The sequence below is a fragment of the Pagrus pagrus genome (genome assembly GCF_965226575.1).
Source record: "Pagrus pagrus genome assembly, chromosome: 17".
Lineage (NCBI taxonomy): Eukaryota > Metazoa > Chordata > Actinopteri > Spariformes > Sparidae > Pagrus > Pagrus pagrus.
Window position 1 is genome coordinate 7,437,474 of NC_140201.1, and position 25,294 is coordinate 7,462,767.

The following is a 25,294-nucleotide window of genomic DNA, read 5'->3' on the forward strand; positions in this document are numbered from 1 at the left end:
TTCCTTCCTCTTGTGATATGCGTGAAGGACGTGCAGCAGAGATATGTCATCATCAGCAATAACATCCCTTTATAGGATGCTCTGGAGTCATCGATGCTGTGTATGATCCGGCTGCAGGCAATGTGCAGACTGCAGAAGGAGCATCTCAGTGCTGCATGTGTCTACATGCATGCTGGGCTGTGGTGTGAGGGTGTACTCGCTAACAATGTATATCTGCACACAAGCAAGGGTCATGACACTGTGCATGCTCAAAATTAGCTTAGTCCACAGTTATTGTTGCTGCCTCTGAATGCACAACCCGACCTGCCTCAATGCTACTTTGCACCTCATGTAAATACTGTAAATACATATTTTTTAGTGTATTTAGTATATTTTATTCTATGACTTGTTTTGTGTCTTTGTAACTAACATGCTGACTTGTTCCTGTCTGTGTACAACTACTCCATGTGCCTTTAATTGCCCCCCGGAGACAGATAAAGTTATTTTTTTACTTGTACTTAAAGGGGCACAATGTGGTTTTGGAGAAGAAATTCAAACGTAATATTTACAATATTAATTAGGTAATAATACAAACTCAGAAATATATTTTTTTTCCATCACTGAATAAACAAGCTGTTCTCAGCGGAAAATAAGGTCCCAAGAACACTGTCTGAAGCTAGAAGGGTGGCAGGGTCCGCCACATACAGTATAAGCAAAGTAAAACAGTATGAAATTGTGTTGTCCCTTAAGGTCAGTTTGTTTATTCAGATTATTACACAAATCACTGATGTGTTTACTGACCTCTGCCTCCATCATGAGGTGAAATTACATAACCAAAGCAGCATGCTTTCACCATTAATTTCTACGGACGCCATCATCTCACACATCGTGTTAATGGGGCAGCAAAAGGACAACGAGCTTAATGGGCTTTTAAAAGCCGATGAGAGAACAGACTCTGAGGTGGACGTCTGAATGTGATGACTGCTTATATCAGGGTCAGTGCATCAATGCTGAGGTTACTGGGTTAATGGCTGGTGTATCATGTGCATCCAAAAAGAGAGAGGAGTATAGTAGAAGTCATAACTTTTATCAATGGAAACAGAAAAGGAGAATAAGGACAAACTGAAAATATAAAGAAATGGAGAAAGAAAGTCCAGTTTTGCCAAAATCTTGCATCAGCCGAAGCTTTTACTCAGCACAACATAGCGAGAAATGAGCACACATCTCTCAGAGAACTCAAGAACAAACTGAAACATTTTATTTAATTTACAGATTATCCAGTTGCATCAGGGCTGGTCACACATAAGGAAATAAGGGGGGGTCATCTTTCATTAAAACCTCTAAAACAGCTTAAATTAAAGTCCCTTCATTTGACAGTCGCTCCCCATTTTCTCCGTCTGCCTTCACAGTGGACTCCATCAGAGTCGAGGTCATCACTTACTTCTATAAATCCAAAAGTGACTGGTAAATGTTGCACGTGTAACAGAAGATATGCAGAATTTTGTATAGTTGAATAACAAAACTAAAATAAATAAAAATCTTCCTTTAAAGGGTTTATTTAACTGAGTTTTGTGGGAAAATGTTCACAGATAAACTTGGTGATTACTCCAAAAGTCAATTTTCTATGATGTGCAAAAAACACAGGAAACAATATGACATTATTTCAAAGTGTTTAAGAGATGGCATTTTTTTTTTCAGAGTTGGCACTTGGGTGCACTTGATTTTAAATTTGCCTCACACCAGCAAAAGATGGCCCAGATAAACTCAGCAAGTCTGGAAGAGATATTTAAAAAAGTATCTCTGTCCCGGCCAAACTAGTGCAGCAGGACTGAAATCAGCATGAGATTATTTAACTGTGAGAAATAGACGTCTGTTTTTTCCTAAAATGTTTTAAAATTATTTCTTATTTCACACAAGCTGTACTGTCTCAATGGCGTACCATTTAAACATTCGACAACCAAAGAAAAAGTGACTTACAGGCTGGTTTCACATGCAAAGCAATCGCACACTGAGACGCTGCAGGGAAGAGCCGTTTGGTTTGAGTTTCCCCGGCACAGAAACACGCGTCACTACGACTGACACACAGAAGAAACAGGCGTTTTTCTTTTCTCGTGCTCTTACAGCTTTCCTCTGCATCGTGTTGTTGAAATCATTTTGTTTTCAGGACTCAACACCGTTTCAGGTCATTCCCGACACACAACTCAGTTTCATCCCTACTGGAAGTTTAATGATGCAGATTTTAATGTCTATTTTTTGTCTTGATCTCATCACTCAGACAGATTTCTCTCTGGTTTTTGTGTCATTTTTGCCAAAAAGAAAGCACTCATCCTATTTTTGTAACTAGTTGCAGTTGATATTGCACAGAAACTGTTTAATTACCGTACAGGATTAAAATGTTAAAGTCTCACTTTCATTCACGCCTTCAGGTATGTAACGATTTACTGAGGTGCTTCTGGACTTGAGCTGAATTCACATTTCCTAAAATATCTTATATCTTTGAAAAGGTGGAATTTGTAGAATATGGCCAGAATTTTTAAAGGTAGCTTCAAAAAACACAGGGGGCAGCATGTAACCGACAAGCGCTGCTCTTTGCCAGCAATCCTCGGCTGTAACTCGCCACCATTGGCTAATTAGCTCACAGCTCAGTTGGCCCTGGAGCAGCAGAGGATCATAGCGACTGCCACAGGTATATACTGTATGTCCCAGCTGAACAGCGTGCTAACTTCAGCAGACATCTCTGCAACAGTACACTGACCTTGTTGACACATTTCTTCAAACTCTTTTGATCATGTTAGTTCATTTTTTAAATATTTTGAACTAAAATTCTGGCCACATCTCACAAATTGCTCCTTTACAGTCGAGGAAATCAAGTATTTTCTTCATTTTGAATGCAGTAAAGTCCCGTGTCGTTTATGGCTGAACCTTCCAACATTAAACCATCACAGATCTCCTTTTTCAACCAACAAGAGACAACATGAGACTGAAGCTGACAGACATGAAATCAAAGTGCGTCAACGTCTAATCACAGCCTGAAAGTTGTTCGTGAAAAACAAACAACAAAAAAAAACAAAACAAACAAACATAAGTGGTCTTCATGGTTCAAGCAGTCGTTCCATTAATGAACATTGAGGTGAGTGAGGAAGCAGGGTCCGGTCCATCCCATTTGTTGTGTCCGTTGGGATCGAACTCATTACCGTTGTGTTTTCCAGTGTGTGTTCCAGCGATTTAATCCACAGAGAAGCCTTCAGAATAAAAGCATGGCGTTTTTTTTTTCCTTTCTTCTAAAGATCTTCTGCCACTGAGTGCCATTACGTAGACGTAAAAACATACAAACTGCTCTGAAGAAACATCTTTTGACTCGGCAGCCGGGAAAAATTCACACATACACCCAACATACAAACATGCAGGCGATCATTCCAGTATCAAATCTGAGCAGAGCTACAATCTGTTGCTCTTCATGCACTTTTTTTCTCGTTTTTTTTTTTTTTTGGAGGAGAAGTTGGTAGCTCTGTTTTGGTTGTGTTTTTCGCCAGAGTTAACCGTTGGTTTTTAACATGGCAGTGTTTGGTAGCATCAGTTTGACCTGGAACAGTGTGAATACGACTTCTTTGAGTGCGCACATGCGTGTCTGCGAGAGGCAAGGTGTGAGCAGCGTGTCGAGTGGCTGGTTTTTCGTGTCGTTGAAGCTGAGAAAGTCGCTCTGCTACTTCCTCTCCCACAGTCTCTAATCGTCAGTAAGAGGGGTAACAGTACATTCTTTATGTCTCTGTGTTAAATAATAGGGGGCTAACGTAATATCATCATACCATTCAAAAAGGACAGTGCTCACCCCTTGTTCTCAGCAAAATTGTAGTTTTTTCCCCCTCAGTATTGGCTCAGAGTGGGAGCAGGGAAACTTCGGTACAGTGGTGTTTTTCGTGACAGTGGGACAACATGTTTCCAGCATGTTTTTTTCCTCTTTTCCTCTTCATAAATCCAGCTATCACACAGTCTGTCCTCATGGATGAGAGGTGTGAGGTTTTTGTGTTGAAAGAACAACAAAAGAGAAAAAGGAAGAGTGAGGAGCAGGGGGGTGAGACAGCTGGAGGAGGAGGTGCGAGTGCTAGAGGGCAGCGTCGAGCTCCCCTCCTCCTCCCTTGCTATAGCAGCTCCTCTCTTTGCTTTTTGCCCCTCACCGGGCCCTGGCCGTTCCTCAGGGAGCCGTTCTGCGGCCGCAGGAGATGCCCGCGCTCCTGCTCCGTCCACGGCACCCCGCCCTGCCCGTCGTCACTGTCCAGGTCAGAGTCCGAGTGCATGAGGGCGGAGGAGGTGGGAGCGGGGACGGGCTTCAGGCGGGCTGGTCGGAGGAGAAGAGAAAAAAAAAAAATGATGCTGGACTATTTCGACTACTAAATACACACCAGCCTTTAGCATCCTTTAACGTGTGGCCGTGATTACAGTGTTTAGGTGTGTGTCTTACCAGCTCTGGGTGGCTGTAGCTCCAGACTGTCTTGCTCATCAGCTTCTAGCATTTTATATCTGCTCTTGCTTCTGCGCACTTTGCTCTTACGTCTTTCGGGAAATAAAAAAAACAAACCAGACATGATCAGTTGGTGTCGAGACAGTTCAAGTACAAAATACAATCCCAAGAGTTTAGTGGTAATTAAACATTCACATTACGTGAACAAAGACAATTAGTAATAAAAACAAAAATATTAAATATTGTAGAAACTGTGCTCACCTGTTGCAGCAACACACCATCCCCCAGACAAATGTTGCTATAGCAACCACAATCATAAAGGATGCTATGGTCACGTAGAGTACGCTCCACTCTGAAAAATCAATATCAGGTTAGGGACAAAAGCAACCGTTTCTAATATGTAATGTAATATGTGGAAAAAAATACTGCCACATTGCAACTGAAGCACTAACTGTCAAAAATGTGTTTTTCTTCTTGTTCCTACAGTTCAACGTTTGAGTTTCAGAAGTTTGTTTTCACATTCGTTGCTGAGAGCTCATTGAAAATTGGATTTTAGGAGGCAGACCTAAAAGCATGATTTGTGACATCACAAATAGTTTGGAGGCCAATCCTGTTCCAGTATTCAGGAGGCACGAGTGTGGTGTGGAAACTTGAAGCCTCCAGCGAATTAAAATTAATTGCATATTTATAAATTCTGGAGGAAGAAGGCGTAGATGCCATTTTAAAGATTTCAGTCTGGTAATTATACTTTTTTTTTTTTTTAGTAAAAAACATGTCAGACACTGAGATTATTTTATGCATGTCTTAATACAGGAGGATCTTTGACTGAGTTAATCTTAACTCACCACAGTTGCTCTCTGCATCACCGAGCTGAGCTCTGATGAAGTTCTCCATCCAGAAAGGGTGGCAGACACAGCGCCGTGTGAACGAGTCGCACTCGCCGTGACCCGAGCAGTTTAGCTGGCAGACTGAGGAAGAAGAGCAACAGATGAAACTAGAGCATTATCTTGCCAACAACAGACAAACAATAAGCACATTATAGAACAAAAGACAGGGTCAAAGGAGAAGATTTTACTTGCAGAAACAGCTCAAAAATGTTTGAGATTTGACCTTTAAGTCCTGTCATTATCTGACCATCATCTTAAGAAACAGAGAGGTCAAAGCGGCGCTGATGCTTTGTACTGCTCGCAAACCACATTTTCTTTCTCTTTACTCATTTCCCAAATATGTATGCGTCTCTTCCAATCTATATTTATCTGGTACTCACTGACTGTATCCACCCGTCGAGCCTTGTAGATTAAAAAGTCATTCTTCTGTTTGCGCAGCTTGTTGCGCAGACCAAGTGCAACGCTGCGGCCAGACAGAGGAGGGCGCTGTGGACCGCCTGACACCAGGAAGACCAAACGAGTACTAAAGAGGGAGGAAGAAGGAAAATCCTTTTTTATACAGTCATGTCCAGCAATAAAGCTAAATCCAGAATCCCCCCGAATGTAATACATGTGCAGAATGTCTCACCTGTGCTCATTAAATGCACTGATCTCTCGCACAATAATGTCGCTGTCGAGCACGGCCAGTAAAACCCCGACCTGACGCAGCAGCATGTCGCGCTGGCGGTGGGAGACCTGCGATACGGAAACCTCCAGCACCAGCTCCACCAGGTCATGCTCCCATACGTCTGATAAACACACAGAGATAGAGAGGTGAGAACACAGATTATAAAAGCAGTAGAGACATAGACAAGAGAGGGGGAGAAAGGGAGAGAAAAAGTAACAAGGAGAGGGAGACACTGACATGGGAAAACCAGGCTGGATCCATCTGACACTGAAATCTGGGAAAGAGGCCAGAGCTCCAAGAGACGGATTAGTTTCTGGCTGCGTTTGTGTCTGTTCACCGTATGCTGCACACTGACCCGTTCAACCTTCTGCTGTTGGTTGTTGAGTCTCTTGCTGTGTGGAAACCGGGGACACACGATATTTGATTTTGGCTGAAATCTGGTATGCTGATATTTTCCAACTCTTTCTGGCCGACTGCTGATATATGCATATAATATAAAACGGACTTGTGGGACATTAAATCATCTAGATGATAAGAAAGGATGACATATTTGAGAAACATATTATTATTATTATTATGCCCGCTCTTATTCTGATGCAGAAGTACCATACTTTTATAAATTTACACAATTACTGGGCCAAAGAAAACTTTCATTTTTGGCCTGATGACGATATTTCATTTAAAGCCTTTATCAGCCATTTCCAATGAAATGCTGATATCATTATACCTTCTTACTGGAAACCATCTGTATGCACGGTCCGTCAGAAGGCCAAAATAACTCAAATAAATCCTTAGAGGTATTACATGATAAAATCCTGTACTTTAACTTTCATTATACCTCTTTTTTACTCAAAAAAGCCTTTAAAAACACAACAAAGAGATGCAAAAAAAAGGTCCATCACCACTTTGACAGTGTCTCTTGGTGTGTATAGACTGTAGGTTTGTGTGTTTGCATGTCTGTTACCTGGTTTGACCTCCACTGTGCCCCTGTTGGTGCTGGTCTGTCCCTTACTGTCAGTCACAGTCAGGGTGAAGCTGTACTTCCCCACCACCAGGTTTCCCAGAAACAGCACTGCCTGGTGGTCAGAGTTGTTCAGTACATCCTGTTGAAGAAACAAAAACAAAAGAAGAGTTAAAATGTTTATAATTTTTGGCGATGTTAGTTACAAGGTTAGTTTAGTTTTATAGACTCACCCCAGCGGCGGGGCTGCTATCATCTCTGGTCCACAGGTAGCTGACTCCCCCTTTGTCATCGGTGGAGTGGGATCCGTCGAGAATCGCGGTCCTGATGGGCAGAGCGATGGACGGACTCGACACAACATGGGCCACTGGCGGCTGGTCCAGCTCTGGTGGAAAACATTACAAAAAACATTGAATCAAGACTTGGGAAAACACTGTCAACATTGTAGATTGACTATTATCCTCCAACATTGTGACAACACTTTTCAGGTGTTTACTCAGGGGACATTCAATCCGGTAAATCCGAACTAAAGCCCTTTAAAAAAGACCAAAGTCAAACAATAACACTGATGGAGGCAGTGGGAGATCAGCAACTCCTTTGTTCCGAGAGGTAAAATGACTGTTTTTGTCAAAGGAGTCTGGTGGCTTTGGAGAGAGCGATATAGAGCTTCAGTTTCCCATCGGAAAAGGGCTTTCTGACGGCAAGGTGAAGCAGTGAATACATCCTAAATATATCATACACTTAAAAGGGATATTGATTTTTTTTAGGTTGACATGTTTTTTTGTTGTCGTTTTTTTTTTTACTGGCGTTATACGTTTTGCTGCTTCCCCCCTCTACAGCAGCACATTGCTTGCTGGAGTGTGCCAACTGCAATTTACTGTAGGCAATATACTGACTCTGGGTAAGTAGGTCAACCTCACACAAACCCACTTCACATAAACTGAACCATCTCTTTAACCTATTTATATTTTTGAAATTAAGCACCCAGTTTCTCTTACTTGAATTCACACTTGTTGTCTTTTTTGGATTTACAAACGTTCTTGTGGGAGCGACCTTGGATCCAACAGGACAATCTGAGGTTTTAATTGCATTAATGCGCCATTGCCAAGACAATAGCACAAACACACTCAGATCCTTGTAATCACATGGTAAATGTTATTATGTCCAGTCCATGTAATTATCAAAAGGGAGGGGAGGGTTAAGATTTCCTCTTTTATTTTTACAGCATCACCATTTTTCTGATTGTTTAGTGGCTGTTTTGTTGTATCTGCTGTTATTAACCAGTTTGTATGTATTTTTCCTATTATTTTAACACTGTGATAAGAGAAACTTCTGCTTTGAACGATTTAAAACACAAATATAGCAGCACACAACTATTTGCTATATAAAGATATAGTGGAGTTACAGCATTCTGACCAGAGAATAAAGTCACACTTTGTATGTTTGTTGTTATGCAAGCTTCTCTATTCTTTGCTTTGGTGGCCGGGCTGGCCGTGTGTGCATGTTATTGCATGCGAGTTGCGTGTTACAAGCTGTCAAAGGGCTCCGACTTGACTCGGAGCTGATTTTTCTCCTCCTCAACTTGCAAGTAACTTGATGGATACATAAGGTTAAAGGCTAGAGTGGTCATGATAGTTAATTTGCTGTTACAGATATTATGAGGTTTTTCTGCAAATGTTGTCATCGCTGGATGTCGCTAAATGTCGTATATAGCGTCTGACACAGACATGAACTGGTAAAGCTTTAAATTCCAGATGCTTCCTTAATTACAAATTCATATTTAAAAAAATCATCTATAATCCTCACCTGTCTGAGTCCATGCCCCTGCCAGCTAAGAGAGACGGATTATCTCACACAGACACACAGACACAGACACAGACACACACACACACACACACACACACACACACACACACACACACACACACACACACACACACACACACACACACACACACACACACACACACACACACACACTCCTAACCTTCTCTGACGATGACCGTGACCGCGTCGCTACTCTGCAGATTCCTTTCATCAGTTACCGTCAGGGTGAACTCGTACGTGCCGACCTCAAGACCTGTCACCGTGGCAATAGCGCCGTCTGCATTCTCGATCTTCACACCGTCAGGACCCCTGGTGGAGGAACAGACGGACGGAAACACGAAGAGAGGACGTGAAGGAGAGTTTACTGTAGAAGGAACATTTTTAATTCTGTTCATTGGAGTTTAACTGTATTCTGTTTAGAAGTCTGTTTGCGACTGACTTGGTTTGTTTCCAGTGGTAGGTGGAAATCTTCTGGTCATCGTGGCTCTTACTGCCGTCCAGCGTGGTCCGATCAACCGGCAGCGTCAGCTCTTTCTCCGGTCCTGCATCTGCTACTGGTGGCTTATTGTTTTCTGGAGGACAGAGAGATAAAGGGAAACTAAAAATACATCTTTCTTCAACATCTAGTGCGAGCTAACCAAGCACATCACCCCTTAATCAGAGGTGGGAGGTAACAAAGTACAAATACTTTGTTACTGTACTTGGTTCCACTCTTTCGTTGATATTGCAGATACGTCCAAATACATGTAGTTTTGAAATCAACGCAAAAACCGTCATCATTATGGAACAGTCTGTAGCCTTGTGTGAACATGTCGGACACGGACAATATCCTGTTGAGTTCAGCCGTGAAAGGGGCCCATTATATAAAAACACCAACTGCGTTCAGATCAGCAATTTTATTATAATTTCTACTGAATACTACCTGATGCAGAACGTAAAGGTCAACGTGTTTTTTATCAAAAAACCTGCTCCTGAAAGACTCTGACTAACAACACACTGACATTTCTTTCAGATATTATCACACAACCGGTTGACATAGCCTGACCTTGCAGGTGGATGTGAGTTCACATAACAGATCCTATTTAAACACAGAACATCGTCTTGCCGGTGTGTGTTTGCAGTCTACAGTCCACACTGGGCACTTATCAAGCTGAGCATACACATACACCTCCCATTCACTGAGTCAGAACGCTGTTAAGCAAACGTTAAGCAAATAGAGACTCCTATCAGCAGCTTAATAAGCACATCAGCTTCACACATTATAGAGAGAAGTAAAAATGAACTATTGCTCTGTATGCTCTTAAGATTTCCTGTGTATGTTTGTGTACAGTCTGTGGGAAAGAGTAAGAGCAAACAACAAGTGTACACTGAATAAATACACTTAAAAATATGACTATCATAAAAATGTAAGTAAAGAGTGACAATTGTACTGTAGTTAATACCTTCACTGATGGTACACGTAAAAAGTTCTCAGGTGGCATCGTTTTTGTTTACCTGGCTGCACGATGACTGTGACCTGGGCGGTGTCCTGCTGTCCAGACGAGTCCGTCACAGTCAGCTGGAAGGTGTAGTCTCCCTCCTGCATGGCGGACAGCTGCAAGATCGGTGTCCGAACACCCTTCAAAGCGCAAAAAGATGCCACTGTCAGCCATGATGCTCTTATCCAGGGAAAAAACAACTAAAACTTGAGCATTAATGAATTGATTAACTCTCCAGATGTCTCACCTGCATCTCCACCACCTTGTCTTTGCTCCCAGGGCTGAGGGACCACTCATAGGACAGGTCGTCATGGTCGTCGTAGCTTTGGTTGCCGTACAGAGACATGGAGTTACGTGGCAACTGGATGACCTGGATGAAAAAAAGAGGAAAGACCAGATACTAGTTACCAGCTGACGTTGATATTTTTACCCGACTTCACATTCATAAGATCAACAATAATGGTAGTTTAGGGCATCAAAGAAGAGAGCCATGACAATAGAGAATACTTCAGACCTGGTTCGGACCAGCATTTGCCACAGGCTGGTAGTCCTTGGCTTTGTTGACAGAGAGGGTGGCCTGTGTCGAGTTTGTGGCTCCGTCTGAGTCCGTCACTGTCAAACTGAGAAAAGACATGAATTAGATAATCATAGGGCAAATCACATGAGATGATGAGTGCGCTCAGGGATGCCTTTGGTTTTTGGCGTTCTACAGCCACTTGGAAAGTATAACTTAACTTAGTTAATTAAAGTAAATATCAACAAAAGGCCGAATATGAGACTGAAAGAACAACGACGCTGAAGTGGCTTTCGAGAGACAATTTAACTTAACAAGTTGGACAGCTTGTGTGACTCAACGGAAGAGTTAGTCACTGAAAACACTCTCTGAAAGCTGAACTCACAAACAAACCAAAGGAAAGATAATTTGGATCTGGAGACTGGCCATCGGATGAAGAGAACTGAATAAATGGAAGCTAAAATTGATCGGGAAAATGATAAAGCAAACACTCGTTTTGACCCGGACGTATCTGTCGTCATCTCTGCTGTACATCCGGCCAAAGATTCCTCTACTATTAATGTTATGATTAAGACTGACATACTATAGAGAAATGAGGCCCAGTATTCAAGATGCTAACAACAGGTTGCTTGAGTGGGACTCAAAGTTCAAACAATGTTGTCCGAGGTCCACCTGTACCTGAATGTGTAGTTCCCAGGCACCAGGCTGGTGAGAGTGAGGACGGGCGTGTCAGCAGAGACCTTCTCCTCCCTCAGGGGACCTTTAACCTCCTCCCAGTGCCACGCCACCACCTTATCATCATCAGTGCTCTCTGAAAGGCACAGGGGGAAGGGAAATGGCAACATATTTTAGGCGCGAAGCCTTTCACTGGTGTTTAATGTGTTTGTCATGTGAGACACTCACGGCTGCCGTCTATGACCGTAGAGCTGGTTGGCAAGGAGATCTCCTGGAACTTTGGAGAAACTACGGCAACAGGAGGCTTGTTTACCCGCGGCTCTGTCAGGTGGAAAACAAGAAATTAACTCGCTTACTGAGCTCCACATCAGCCGTTTGTGACTGAGGCAGTATGAGAAGTCAGTGGCTGCTTTGGCATAACTCTCTAAAATACAACTGTGTGTGGGAGGAAGGCAGCCTCGTCTTCCAGCGAAAAAGATCAGTGTTTATTCAGTCGACATGGAGAATTTCAAACTATTGACACTCAGTTAGGGGAGACAGTACCTCCAAATATTCGTCATGGCCTTCTGACAACAGACTGCAGCAGTACAGCCACATCATATAACTGCTTAGTTTAATTAGAATTAGCATGTACAAATTAGACTTGGTCATTATCAAGCCCAGCCCAAAGGTCCAAAGGAAAGCACAGTACAAACAGCTACATACATCACGACAGTCACGACATTAACATTTTTTATAGCTTTTTTTTTAAAACAATAATCTTAGCAGTTAAAGTAGTAATAACAAAAAAATGTGGCTGTACATTCACTTACCCAGAGGCTTACCCAGACACACAACCTCCTCGCCACCATAGTTTTGCAATGTATGCCGTTGTGTGGTGTGGTGGGCGGGACTACATTTGCTACTATTTAAATAAATACATGTTGTAAATCATCCCTTTATGGATTTTTGTCAGGTGAAAATTCAGTAAAACCAACAAAAATTGTTGAGGTTTCAAATAAACAAAACAACTTTAAAGACCACTAAAGGATAAATGAGATGTTGCTGAATGTTAGACCTCACCTGGTTTGACTGTGACATTCACGTAACCCTCTCCATGAGCCCCGTCCCCGTCCACCGTCACCTCAAACTCATACAGGCCCACAGTCAGCTGAGAGAGGAGAGAGCAAGCAAATCAGGCAAAGCAGAAAGAGGAAGTAATCTTTTTCGGTCTTTTTACACACAACTGAAACCTTCTGGTTATAAACCCGCAGAGCTCCTCCAGCTGCATGTTTTATTTTTAGCCGAACATGAATGTGAAACATGTCGTCTTTACCTTGCTAAGTTTAAGAGTCGTGCTGTGCTTCCCCTCCATCTCTCCGCTGTAATCTTTGGGATGAGTTATCAGACGCCAGTCAAATGCATAGTTCGTCCCTGTGAAGACGTAGCAAAATTAAACAAATACATTAAATAAAACTGTGCGTGCACTTAATTAAAATCTAGCAGATAAGGATAATTTCCGGTTCAGAGAATCCGGTATCGGTAGAGCATGTCGAGGAGGGATCAAGGGATTAACAAAAGTATGACGTGCATTCCTCTCTAGATAACTGTATAATCTATTTCCAGTGTGGATATGAAATTTTCTGGCAAGTGTTTGATGTGACATACAGTATGCAGATGGCGACTCAGGAATACATCTCGTCAAGCAGGTCGTACTTCATAACTCCATCATGGTATACCAAAATTATCTCAACGTGCTTGATGACAGTCAGTTATATAAGCCCTATATGAGGCTTAATTGCAGACTGAGTTTCATCTATATATGTTAGAAAATAATTAGAAGATCATCCTCCACGTGTAATAAATTGCTGCTACATATTAATGACAATTACGCGCAGGTCAGGAAACTTTTGTGTGACAAGTTTCCAGTTTGTTTCCTGGTGATAAATTGCAACAGTTTGGATAATAATATCATGGTTTTACCTGCTGATGTTGGGACCACGAAGGCGTTGAGTTCGACCTCGTTGCGGGGCAGCGTGACCTCCACACTCTCTCCTGCTGACACCACAAGCTCCCTCACTGTCGTGGAAAACAACACAGAAGAAGAAAAGACAGTAAAAAACACAGGAACTGCTCAGAGACTAGAAAATTAAACAGGAGGCACAATAGCACAATCAATTTACACAATTTTACAGCACCAAATTAAATCACGAAAAAAATGACTCCCTTGTACTTTACACAACACGCAGGGTAGATAAATGAAGACCTATGTTGGTCGCAACCCATGTTCATCTTAACAATTACTGCCATGTAAAATAAAGGCATTTTATTTTTGAACAAATTCTACAGTGTGCCAAGGACTGTTTTTGAAGGACTGTTTCTGCACCTGTGCAGATAGAAACCTGCAGTCTGCACAGGTGTTTGGAAGTTACCCACGTCTATATATATATATAGATATAGATATAGATATAGACATAGATATCTATATACACATACCTGTGCTACAAACCTGCAGTTAGGTTTCTATCTGCACAGGTGTTTGGAAGTTACCCATGTCTATATCATATATATCATATATATTATATATATATATATATGTTTTCATTGTTACTTCATGGGGGATGGGTTGAGAGATTTGATGAGGAAGGAAAAATTATGTGCAATTGAATTTAGAGCAAGCTATAATACAGTCCTGTAGCCTATCCTTATGTGGTTCAGTCACATCAACATTTTTTTTTTTTTAAATAATTGCAACCATTCAATAAATAAATCAATGTTCAATGCTCAATGTTTTCAATTCAATACACCCACTGTCTGATATCAATGTGCTGGTGTTGTTCCTCGAACATCATTATTTATGTTGCTCCTCGACCATCATTGCAACTGATCAATAAGGCTTTTGTAATGTCACAGCATGGTGACTGTGTTAAACACATATTTTTCAGCGCTTTTTTTTCTACCAAACCATATTTTTACCAAACTGGGACGGAAAAATTGAAACAGAAGTGAACTTAGTGTAAAAATAGTAAGTGAACACTATAATATGATGTTCTAGACAGGACACAAACACTAGTCTCCTGAATGAGAGCACTATACGTCACCCATTGAGCAACAACAGCTTGCCTCCAGATGTCGTCACTTTGTTAAATTATGGTCTTGGAGCAACATTAGTTATGATGTTCTAGTTACAACACCAACGGGGCGGTATCAAATACACCTCACTAGACCCTCCCTGCCCAGAAACACCTGTAGCATGTCACCCATTCCACAGCCCGGGTGGTAACACAGGTTTTCATCATCAGACTCCTTTCAAAATAGAGATATGAGGCAACTGTTCTCACAGGCAGAGCAGAACTCCACATGACCAGTCAACTAATCATGGTGTAAAATCGGTTTTCCTTTAAGACAAACTGTAATTTGCGTAAGGAGGCAATGGGACTGTGAGACGTAGTCTTTCAGAATCACGAGTTCTTGTTGTGCATGCAAATCTAAGCTCCTCATAAAATGCAGCTGACCTTCATACAACTCCTCTGTTTTAACTTATATCAGCTCAGCTTGTCATTGCTTCCTTTAGTATATATATTAAGAGCTTAAAAGATGTTAACTTTAATGGCAGGCTTTGTTTTGCATATGCATTGGTGCCAGTCTTCTATCTAATTGCGGTCAAATGGAGATATTGTCCTTCAGGGAGGAGACACTGATCATACAAGTTATTCCTGTTTGTAGAAGCGCAGCATGTCTCAGCACATTCCTACTGCTTACTCTCATTTGGCTTCACACCCACGCCGCATGTCGCTTTCATCTAGAAAAATAACATCTGCGCAGTGTGCCATAAAATTTGTGAGCAAAGTACATCTTCATTTGGTCAAACATCAGCCGAGGCATAAACAAAGAAGGAACAGTAGACGATCTACAAAATTTGAGCGTGCGAGACAGAAAAACGCAAACTTAAAGGATAAAGATGTATTTTAAGCATCTTTAGTTGAAAAATGGGACGTGAGAGTCGTGTGAAATCTTCCTCCAAGGCTGCAAAACCACAGTGCTGCTACATTATACATCAGTTCATAATTAATAAATGAAGACAAGACAAATTACTGAACGAGCTGAAAATAGGTGATCGCTGTCTGGGCGGATAATGGCTTCCTTACCAGCCTGAGTTGGAGTTGTGATGATAGCAGGCGCTGTAGGTGTGCTGACATCGCTGCTATTGGAAGACGCAGCAGTGTTAACGGTGTCCTCCGTTGAGTTCTGCTGTGATGGAGCTGGAGCGGTGTCCGCGCTCCCATTGGCTGACTGGCTCAGGTTCTTCTGGGCTGTTTGGAGAAGTGTGATGGTGCTGGGAACTGATGGAGTTAGGTGAGCAGTTTCCAGTTTGGGACTTCCCTGTAAAAACGTAATATTGGGAGCCATTTTATTCACATTTCTATCTTCATGTTTCTGTTATTCATTTCTATTTGTACACTCCACCAGAGCATCAATTAAAGTTTAGTTTCATTATCAATTAATCTACCAAAATGTTTCTACGATTAATCCATTAATTGTGTGGCCCCAAAGCCCAAAGTCACATTTTCAGATTGCTTCTTTTGTTCAACAGTCCAAAGACTCATCATTTACTTTTACACATGACAAAGAAAAGCAGCTGATCTTCACATTAAAGAAGTTGGAACCATCATATGTTTGACATTTTGACGATTAAATATCAAAATAGCTGCACTACAACACGTCAAGTGTGATTGTGAGAATGAGGGTGAGAAGAATTTAAGACAGAGCGACAAAGAAAGGGGAAGAGTACTGGCTGACTTGAGGTAGTGTTGGTACATAAGGCAAACTAAAAACATATGTAAACAATACAGCAATCAATACAAACGTCGAAAAATGAATAATATTCATTTACCGTTACCGTTCTTGGTGATTTTCTTGAGTGCGTTGCGTGGGCTCTTCTACGTCTTGTTAAGACGGGACCCTTGAAATAAAGTAAGAGAGAACATTTTTTATAAAAATATTTTATAAACTACTAAATATACACCTTAATTCAGGGTATCTGCCGATAAAAATTCCAGATCCGATGCAAGGGCTCTCTTTTTTCTCCCACTTAAAAACTTAAAAAAAGGAGCTTCACAAAGTAGATGGGGACATCGAGATCCAATTCCACTTAAAGCTATTAATTAATTAATGTTTTCCTGGTTGCATCACCCTCATCAATGACATCTAAAGAGGCATTTTAAAAACTGGTCATTAAAATAAGTCTAGATGTTGTTTTTCTATACCTTTGAGAGCAGCTGAAGGAGGCCAAGGGACTCCTTGTGGGGCTGGGGCAGGGAGGCGATGAGGCAACCCCTCTCCCGCGTGCAGCTGAGAAGCACACATCGCCCGCCGAGGCTCCAAACGGCATTGCAGTTTGGGTTCAAGCAGCAGGCCTCCCAACACGTCGCCCCGGCTCTCCCGTCTGCCAGAGGGTGCCAACCGAGGGAGATGGTGCTGCTCCAGTGGATCCCCAGCACCCCACCGGTCACTCGGCAGAGAGTGGCTGACACACCTGGGCGGGGACAGAAGGAGGGAGGACAACACAATGTATTTTACTGACTTGTCATGTTTAAAAAGTCACTGTGAGAGATCGATACCTTTGCAACATGGTCATAATAAAAAGGATGGAGGTTGCTCATGATAGAGTTAAAGGTAATGAAATGACTTCCCCACCGGAGAAATTTCTAAAAACACTTTAGAGACGCATCTAATTTGATCAAAAGGATCTGCCACAAGCGGCATCACAGTTCGGCCAGCGGGCAGTGATTCCCAGGCTTTTCAAGATTTCACTTGTTTATATCAATCAGAGCATTGTTGGGTACTCTTGGCATTGTCAAAGGCAAAGAGGCAAAGTAAAACCCACAGCGAATTCCGGTCCCAACTAGCGAGACTTTTCACAGATTAGGCTTTGACTGAACATTTCTCAGAAAGACCGACATGCAGCCGCAGTTTGAGCAGTCAGCCAAGTCAGCAGCAGAGAGAGGAAGTGAGGCTTTTCCCTGACAAAACAAGACACTGATTAAAACCCCAAGCACAGTATGCAGTACGAGCGAGCGAAACTCCATCCTCTGAGCCAGACCATATCAGGCTCATATCAGCACTGCAGTGAGCTGGTAGTTAGCAGGAGCATGAGCCTTTCAAGTATCAAATTAAGTCATTTCAGTCCAGTCATTGTCCCACATGAGAAATGCATTGTGCAGCCAGGTACAATGAAACAGCACAGACTATAAAATGCCACAGACTGTTAAAGTAACACAAGGAGAAATGGGAGGTTGTATTTCACCTCCAGTTAAATGAATGTCAACACAGAGCCGAACTAGCCGTGAATAACAGTAAAGGACAAAGAGTCACTCTGCGATTTATATGCAGTTGCAATAAAAAGAAACTACTTTTGTTTGGACGGAGATCAAAACCTCAAGCTTAAAATCATATACTGCAAATATCAGGAATGATCACTTGTGTCATTTAATAGCTGCCTCCTTTGAACAGTTTTCTCCACTACATGGAGAAAAGGTGTGAATACATGCAGCCAAATGCTTTTTCCTGTAAGTGCATCAAGAAAATCTGAAGTTACTTTTATATCCACAAGACAGGTGAGAAAAAGGAGCTGGTTACCTCGCCAAGAACCTGCATCTAAAAGCTCACTACCTTGGGCATAAATCCCAGGAGGGACAGGGCAGGAAATGAGCCCCCAAGCCTGGAATAATATGATTTGTTGTGATTTGTAGCCAGCCAGCCACAATACATTAACCAGTGTTTGAGGCTGAATGAGTGTTCGTAGTTGTCCTCTCCATAGCTGACATTAGATTTTCCCCTTCCCTCAAGAGGCATCGGCATGACTTGTCTGGTTAAATACAGGTCAAACTAAATAAATAAAGCATTTTTGACAAATAATTGCTGTCAGTGCTAGTGATAAATACATTTATTTGACTGCTTCACACCCCGTGTTTTGCCACTTGAACGCTCTTACTGTGAACTAACAGCAGAAGGAAATGTTGGTTTGTATTCACATAATACAGCTCTGATACGGCTGTGGGAGACTGAACATCAAACAGTGATGCTGATATCGACAACATGAAATTACAAAGAGCAACACATGCTGCACTATATCTTGTGTATTCCTAGTGTGGAGGCAGGCAATGTCCTTTGAGAGCTTGTCCTGCTCATGGCAAGGCTGTCAACACTTATGGTGGCCTCAACAGAAAAATGAAAAATCAAACGAGACACAGTTCATCAGGACATCTCAGATGGAGCTATAACTGCTACCATGGCAACGAGGGAGCTAAGGTTGACTTTATCAGTCAGAGTAACTCAAGTCTGGAAAAACACAGGTCTTGCCAAATACAAAATCACACAAAAGCAGTACAGTTTGTTTGAGAAAGGACCCTTTGGCCTCAGTTTAGTCATCCCACCCCTTGTCCACTCTGTCTCCCGCCCCTCAATACACACACAGATACACAATGTCTACACACAGAGACCCTATTGTCCTGTTTCACATTGTAACCCACTGAGCGGGGTGGCATCAGAAGCACAGCCCACATACACACAGTAGGGGTGCCAACAGTCTTCTACTTCTCCACCCGAGTTCAGTAGGACAGTAAACACCAACGGACAACCTAAAACTATCCAAACATCCTCACACCCACCTTGAGTAATCAAAGGCGTGCAACCCTACAGTGCAGATGAGAGCTCATAGTTCAAGAAACACAGATGTGAATTGTCTTATCAGTTCTCAGTCAACAAATGTGGTTTTGCCTGGCGCGTTTAGGTGGGGATTGGTTTATTTTACCTGTGGGAGGAGCAAAGAGCCAGAGGTAGGTCAGCGGTAGGAGAAGGAGTTGAGGTAAGCTCCAGCTAAACAGCTCGTGGCGTGCATAGGACATTTTCCACAAGGACCAAGGACCTAGAAAAAGGAAATGAACTATGTTAGTGTGCTTTAATATTTCCTCAGACAAAAAGCCACCATAGCAAATAATACTACTGACATTCACTTCATGAAAGTAAGCCAACATTCAGTTTTTTCAGTCCTCTCCCATCAATCATTAGCGTCTGGTTAAATACTTCTAAAAGTAGCCGAGCACGCCTATTAAACAACCTGTAAAACAAGTCACGCTTATGCGAGAACCTTCATCAACACGTCATGCTTACCTTTCTCCCGGCCAGGCGGTGGAAGAAAGAGATGCAGGGAAGAGAGAGGGAGCGAGGAGTTAGGTTGGCAGCAGGGTGCTGCTAAGAGGTGACGGGTGAAGACGGGTCAACACCAGCACTCTGAGGAAGAGATCCAACATGGCCGCCTCTGGGGCCTGCACAGGCTCAGCTCCTCAAACACAACGCTAGAATGCAAGAAAACAAAGAAAAATGATTTTAACCTATTTAATATCATTCATGTCAGGATGAACAAACGTGTGTTTTACTGGAATTGGATCATGATATGTTCTGTTATCGTTTTACAAAATCCTAGCATTCTCTTGAACAACTGAAGTAGATGGGGTCTTTTTTTTAAACATTACAAAACAACTGAAAAAAGGAACATAAAATAGATCCATACACCTTGTCTGGCATTTTCCAAGTCTCCTAAAGCCCTGAGATCCCAAATTGATTTGAAAGACCTTAATTAAGCCCTTGACATGCGGTCAATGGGGTGTAAATAACCTGCGTTCAAATCAATTTGGGATCTTTTTTTTTTTTAAGTTTTACAACAAGTCTCCATCCACTTCAGTTGTTTAGGAAAATGCTGCAACCCTGTTTTGCTGTGAAGCTGCAGAAATTTTCTGTGGACTACAAAACTCTCCAACTTTCCATCATCATAGCTAATGACTGACTTTCCATTTGGGGGTGAACTATACTTTAATGATGTCCTTGCTTTTTACATGAGCAAAATGATCAGGAAAGTATTCTTTTTAGTATTATTATAATAATTTCCGCCATATTGCTTCTCCGATATGAATTATTCAGCTTTTTCCTCCTTTATCTTGATTACTGGCAGACAACAGTTGTCCAGCTCTTTCGAGAAGCACTCCATGAATTTGAATTAATTGGCCTCTAAAACTTCAACTTGATAACAAAATTTCATGCAAATAAGATTCAACTGAAGCTTCTCTGCAGAGACAGAGCGAAGCATGTGTGTGACATATTTGAGCTGAACATTAAAAGACGGTAATGACAAACACCATAATATCGAAAACAGAGGGAGGAGGAAAACTAAACGATAATGCTGAAACAGAAAGAAAATCCCCTGTTTGTGCACAGTTGAACAAAACAAGTCTCTTTGCTTATGCAACATTCTGTTAATATCCTGTTGACAGCAACATGACTCACAATCCTGTGAGCTCCCTCCTTTTAACTTTAAGTGAAGTGGCGCAGAAGTGAAGACAGGAAAAGGATGACTACGTTTACAACCTTATATGACGTGTTTTGTCACTTTGTTTTAGCGAGAGCCACAGTTCATCACACTTTGCAATATAAACAATCTTATCTATTCAGTCTATGTGGTACTGTTGTGTAGTCTTCAGGCGTAGCAGCCTATTACTCAGCCTGTATGATTACACTGAACATGAAAATGAGTAATGGTTAATAACGGGGAAACTACACTTGGGTTGCTCTATGAAAAAAAGTTATTATTTCTCCTGTGCAACCATCATAAACAGTTATTTTTATCACACAATTACATCCCTCACTAGTCCTAGTCTCCTGTGACATTTGTGGTAAGCCACTCTGTGTAAAACATGGATCGGACTCAGCTGCTAGTGGGATGCAAAATTACTTTATCATTAAATTATGTTCAAGACACAGTCACATGCCATCCAGATCCTTGAGTGAACTCACTAATACTTCATGTACTCTTCTCCAGGAAGTGTGATGAGGAAGCTCTCATTTCAAAGTAATTAGTTACAATAATAAAATCATCAGAGCAATAAAAAAAAAAGGAGCATTAAAATGCAGATTGCTGTACTGAACTCATGAGTTAACATTATGATCTTCTGCTTCTTTGAATCTGTCGTCTTCAGGTAAATAGATAAATGCTGTTCTCTTGAGTTAAGTAACACTTGAGTGAGGCTGACTTATGGTTTGAGGAATGTAGGGTGTTAAAAACAGCCATACTGCACTTTTTTATCCCCCTTTCTCCAACTCTCATGCAAGTTTCTACAGCTGAGGGGGATAAAAAAAAAAAAAGCAGGGGGAGTGAACAGTACAGGTCCTGGGACACTGTGTTCACAACGTCAGCAGACCTCTTCTCCACGTCTCACCATGAGAGCATGGGGCATTGTGGTAAATGTAAAAAAAAAAAAAAGCAGCTTTCACAAACATCTGCTGAACAGACAGTCTGTAAATGCATGTCGGCTAGATGCTACATATCCATATGGCTGGAAATAATCGTACTTTATCTCAGCTGGTTAGTATTTAAGTCGTGCAGATGGTGAGAGTTTTTGCAGAGCGACAACTTTTGCAGGAAAAAGTTTGTCTAAGCTGAAAACAAACAGTAGGGTCCAAAAATCTACACTTTATATACTTTGACTTTGCATTTGTGTTAATGCAATGCTTTTCTTCTTTCGAGGACTTTTTCAGAGTCATCCACAGTGAAATTCTGGTATTTCTTAGCCCACCTTTGCTTAAAATAACTATTTGACTTAATTTTCTTAACACCAACACAGCAGAATTCAAAACCACAGATAAGCAAATGTACGTGATATCGTAATCATGTACCTTGAAAACGGTATATTGCTCCAACCCCAGTAATAACTGTTAAATTGATATAATACATTTGACAAAGAAGATATTATTGTGGTCATTAGGCACACATCAGGGGCTCTCACACACTGCTCACACTAACCTGTATGGTCTGCCTCCATATGGAAATCGGCATTCCCGCACACAGACGCTCGAGCCACAGCAGCCTCCTTCAGTGCTGTTATCAACGACTCAGTAAGTCCAAGATCCAAAAACAGTCATTTGTCCTCCTGCACCCGTTTGTCTCTCCCAGGTAAGCCACAAAAAAAGAAGAAAAAGAAAAAGCTCCAGGTAAAAATAATCCAGCAAAAAAAAAAAAAATCTGAGGGATTCAGTCACGTTTGTTTCTCCTTGCTCAAGTCACAGCGCAGCAGATTTGTTATTTTACTGCGCAGTAAATGCCCACAGGCCAACGGTGACTCTGAGTGTGTGGAGAAGTAGTTACGCTCAGGTGCACTCGGTCACCTGGGCTGATGACAGCTCGGCCATTATAGACGTTTGAATAGCCACCCTTCCCTTGAGAAGCTCCTGCAAAACAATGATCTCTGTGACCGAAACCCCTCTTATATCCGGAAAGGCCAAGTCCTCTCTCTCTCGGCTGTTTCTTCCTCCTCTTCCTCTCTCTCAGCAGTCAATAGCACAATTGTCAGCTTTCAGCATTTCAGCTTCTAGGCAGACAGGTTGGTGGAGCTTTCTCAGTAATGACACCAAATCCCACGCACAGGTTCTTCTGCCTGCTACATGGAAGGGAATTTAAGTTGCTTTTATTTCTCTCCCAGGCAGAGTCCTTGAAAAAGGAAATAAACAAATTAATAACAACCCTCGCATTTTGCTGCGACGAATACAGAAACATCCTCACAGCAACAACTAGTCTAATCCGAGGATAATATTTAAATGGATGCAAAATGAGCCATAAATTCCTGTGTATAAGATAGGTTAAGGTTAAAAAAGACATGAATACACCATCAGGTCATTGTAGGTTAATCTTACAACCGAATAAAACCTTTGATAGTATATAAACATAATCTATTAATCTCTAACTTGTCACAGATTTGTACCGTACTGCCTTGTACTGTTGTTTCTTTTGCAAAACAATCTTATACATTCTAGCAACTATTATTATTTTATGCAACACTGACTGTGCTGCTTCTTGGTTTCACCCATTTACATCTGCTTTTATTTATCGCACTCTTTTATTGTTTTTACTGCTGCTGGATGTCTCTCTTTGTAATGGACGGTTTTAATGCTGCTTTCTGAGGGATGAGTCTGTTTTTATGTCTCTTTTTTTGTTATGCCGCAAGTCTATTTTCCCCCATAAAGACTTAACCGTCTGGAATAATTGATTAGTGGGCTAATATAAAATATCAAAGTCATTCATGAATGTCAAACATACGTCGGTTAAATCCTCACAAAGAGGAGAGTTGAACGTCTGCCATTTTCATATCGCTTTTTAATTTGATCACGACAGTTTACTTCAGGCTCTGGTGTTTGGGATTCGTAATTATTTTTTACGTCAATAAAGAAATGATTAATTGATACATTTACCACAAGTAAAAACTCATTATTAAAATAATAGTTGGGTAGGCTCTACTCTAGAACCCGACCAATATAAATCAGTTGGCCGATATCAGCCAATATGAAAACATTTTGATTGTAAAGAAGAACAAAGTGCAGAAAATGTCACTAGGGGCGATTTATAATCATTGCATTTAAGTTGAAGTTTACTGTCTCAGTTCACTGATGTCATTTTTCCATTAAATATCTTTGTCACAAGTGTCTGAACACCACATTTGAGGGATCATTGCAAAAAAATGTGTGCAGAAACAGTCAGTCAGGCTCTACTCTACTCTACCAGAATGACTGATTGATGGTTAAATTCATTCATTGATTGATGGATGGATTAACTGACTGATTAGAGTGCAAACAAGTGCATCAATGACTGCATGAATGAATGCCTGTCAATCAAAATGAAGTGCATGAGTAAAACCACTGGGACAATGTCTCTGAGACATTTCATACAAAATGGTGGGCTCGTGCATTATGTATTTAACCAGCCTGAATACAAGAGTCAGGGTTTATTCAAGACAAGCAGTCTTAAACTGTCAAATAATTTAATAAAGGCCGATAGCTACAGCCTGCGTAGTCCACTGCACTATCACACACATACAAACGAGAGCCAGCTGGATCAATAACGCCACTTCGCTTCCTTTAACTGTTGTTCATTGCGTTTCTGTGCAACACATACCGTCGTCCCAATGCTGTAAAACAAGAAGGTTGAGTTTGAGCAGCATAAGGTATTTCACCTGTGTAATCCGGGATCACCCCAGTCCAAAGCACCTTGAGGCTAACAGCCGCTGGCACTCGCTTTCACTACACACCGTGCGGGAACACGGATTCATCCCGTGCGTGTTGCTGAGAATCGTCACGACACCTTTAAAGACAGAACAAAGTGGAGCAGGGACTTACAGACACGGGGAACCGCACACAGGGTCTCACTCCGGTCGGTCGTTGTGTTGTCTTGTGTCGTCGCTGTTGTTGTCCCCGGTGCACTTAATTAGGTCAGTGTTCCTCTCCTCTCCTCTCCTGTACAGCTGATGTGCCTGTGTGACCGCCGTCAAGCCTGTCAGCGTGATATATATACTGCTTCCGGTGGGAGGTATTTCAGAATAAAGCACGTCGGTTGGAAAACCGTTGGTGCGTTTTGCGGCTAAAAGAAGCACAGTAATTACATTTAACGACACTTCTAGGAATAAACATGCTATAAGTCAAATGAGGCTTCGAGTTATATCACGCAGACACCTACTCGAATTGTTTTTATGCGTATGCTGCATCTTACATTAAACTGAAGACTCTTAACATTAATCCGACTACTTCCGTCATGCGCCTGCCAACCTGCTGTCAATGGCGACCCGGTTCAGCGCCACAAAAACAACTAACCTGCTGAATTCCCGTCATTTCTGTGCTGTAATTCGTGTGTGAAACGACAAGGAAGACGAAGAAAGTCTCCCGTGACCTTAAAAAAAAAATAGCGCGGCTTCGTTTCTCCGACGTTACAGCACTGACCAAAATGGCGTCTCCGCCTTCCAAGTACCCCTCTTCTGATTGGTTCCTTGCCC

General features: G+C 41.7%; 1 protein-coding gene across 3 annotated transcripts; it reads right to left on the bottom strand.

The window, feature by feature from the left end:
• Positions 1–1,131: 1,131 nt before the first annotated feature.
• On the bottom strand, positions 1,132–25,218 carry kiaa0319l (KIAA0319-like). 3 transcript variants are annotated; one of them, XM_084380083.1, is made up of 26 exons: positions 25,116–25,218; positions 24,645–24,885; positions 22,282–22,965; positions 19,599–19,783; positions 19,240–19,353; positions 16,694–16,962; positions 16,321–16,389; positions 15,575–15,809; positions 13,410–13,505; positions 12,763–12,860; positions 12,510–12,597; positions 11,676–11,768; positions 11,451–11,583; positions 10,773–10,878; positions 10,506–10,628; positions 10,275–10,398; positions 9,220–9,352; positions 8,941–9,089; positions 7,187–7,338; positions 6,957–7,095; positions 5,954–6,113; positions 5,706–5,848; positions 5,284–5,406; positions 4,700–4,790; positions 4,439–4,530; positions 1,132–4,315 (listed from the first exon to the last, which is right to left on the bottom strand). In XM_084380083.1, exons 5-26 carry the CDS (start codon positions 19,331–19,333, stop codon positions 4,119–4,121), a joined length of 2,907 nt encoding a protein of 968 aa, XP_084236209.1. In that variant the 5' UTR covers positions 19,334–19,353; positions 19,599–19,783; positions 22,282–22,965; positions 24,645–24,885; positions 25,116–25,218; the 3' UTR covers positions 1,132–4,118. The 3 variants fall into 3 exon arrangements, with proteins under 3 accessions (XP_084236209.1, XP_084236210.1, XP_084236208.1); XM_084380084.1 differs by having other exon boundaries at positions 16,327–16,389; positions 25,015–25,206; XM_084380082.1 differs by having other exon boundaries at positions 25,015–25,206.
• Between the last annotated feature and the right edge of the window lie 76 nt (positions 25,219–25,294).

What these genes read in the sequence shown, in the direction of transcription:
- kiaa0319l (XM_084380083.1), bottom strand. Translation starts at nt 19,333, where the DNA reads ATGTCCTATGCACGCCACGAGCTGTTTAGCTGGAGCTTACCTCAACTC. An exon ending in CGACTCTTAAACTTAGCAAG is followed by an intron (nt 12,598 to 12,762) that starts GTAAAGACGACA and finishes CTCCTCTCTCAG; the next exon opens with CTGACTGTGGGCCTGTATGA. An exon ending in CAAATGCTGGTCCGAACCAG is followed by an intron (nt 10,629 to 10,772) that starts GTCTGAAGTATT and finishes TTTTTCATCCAG; the next exon opens with GTCATCCAGTTGCCACGTAA.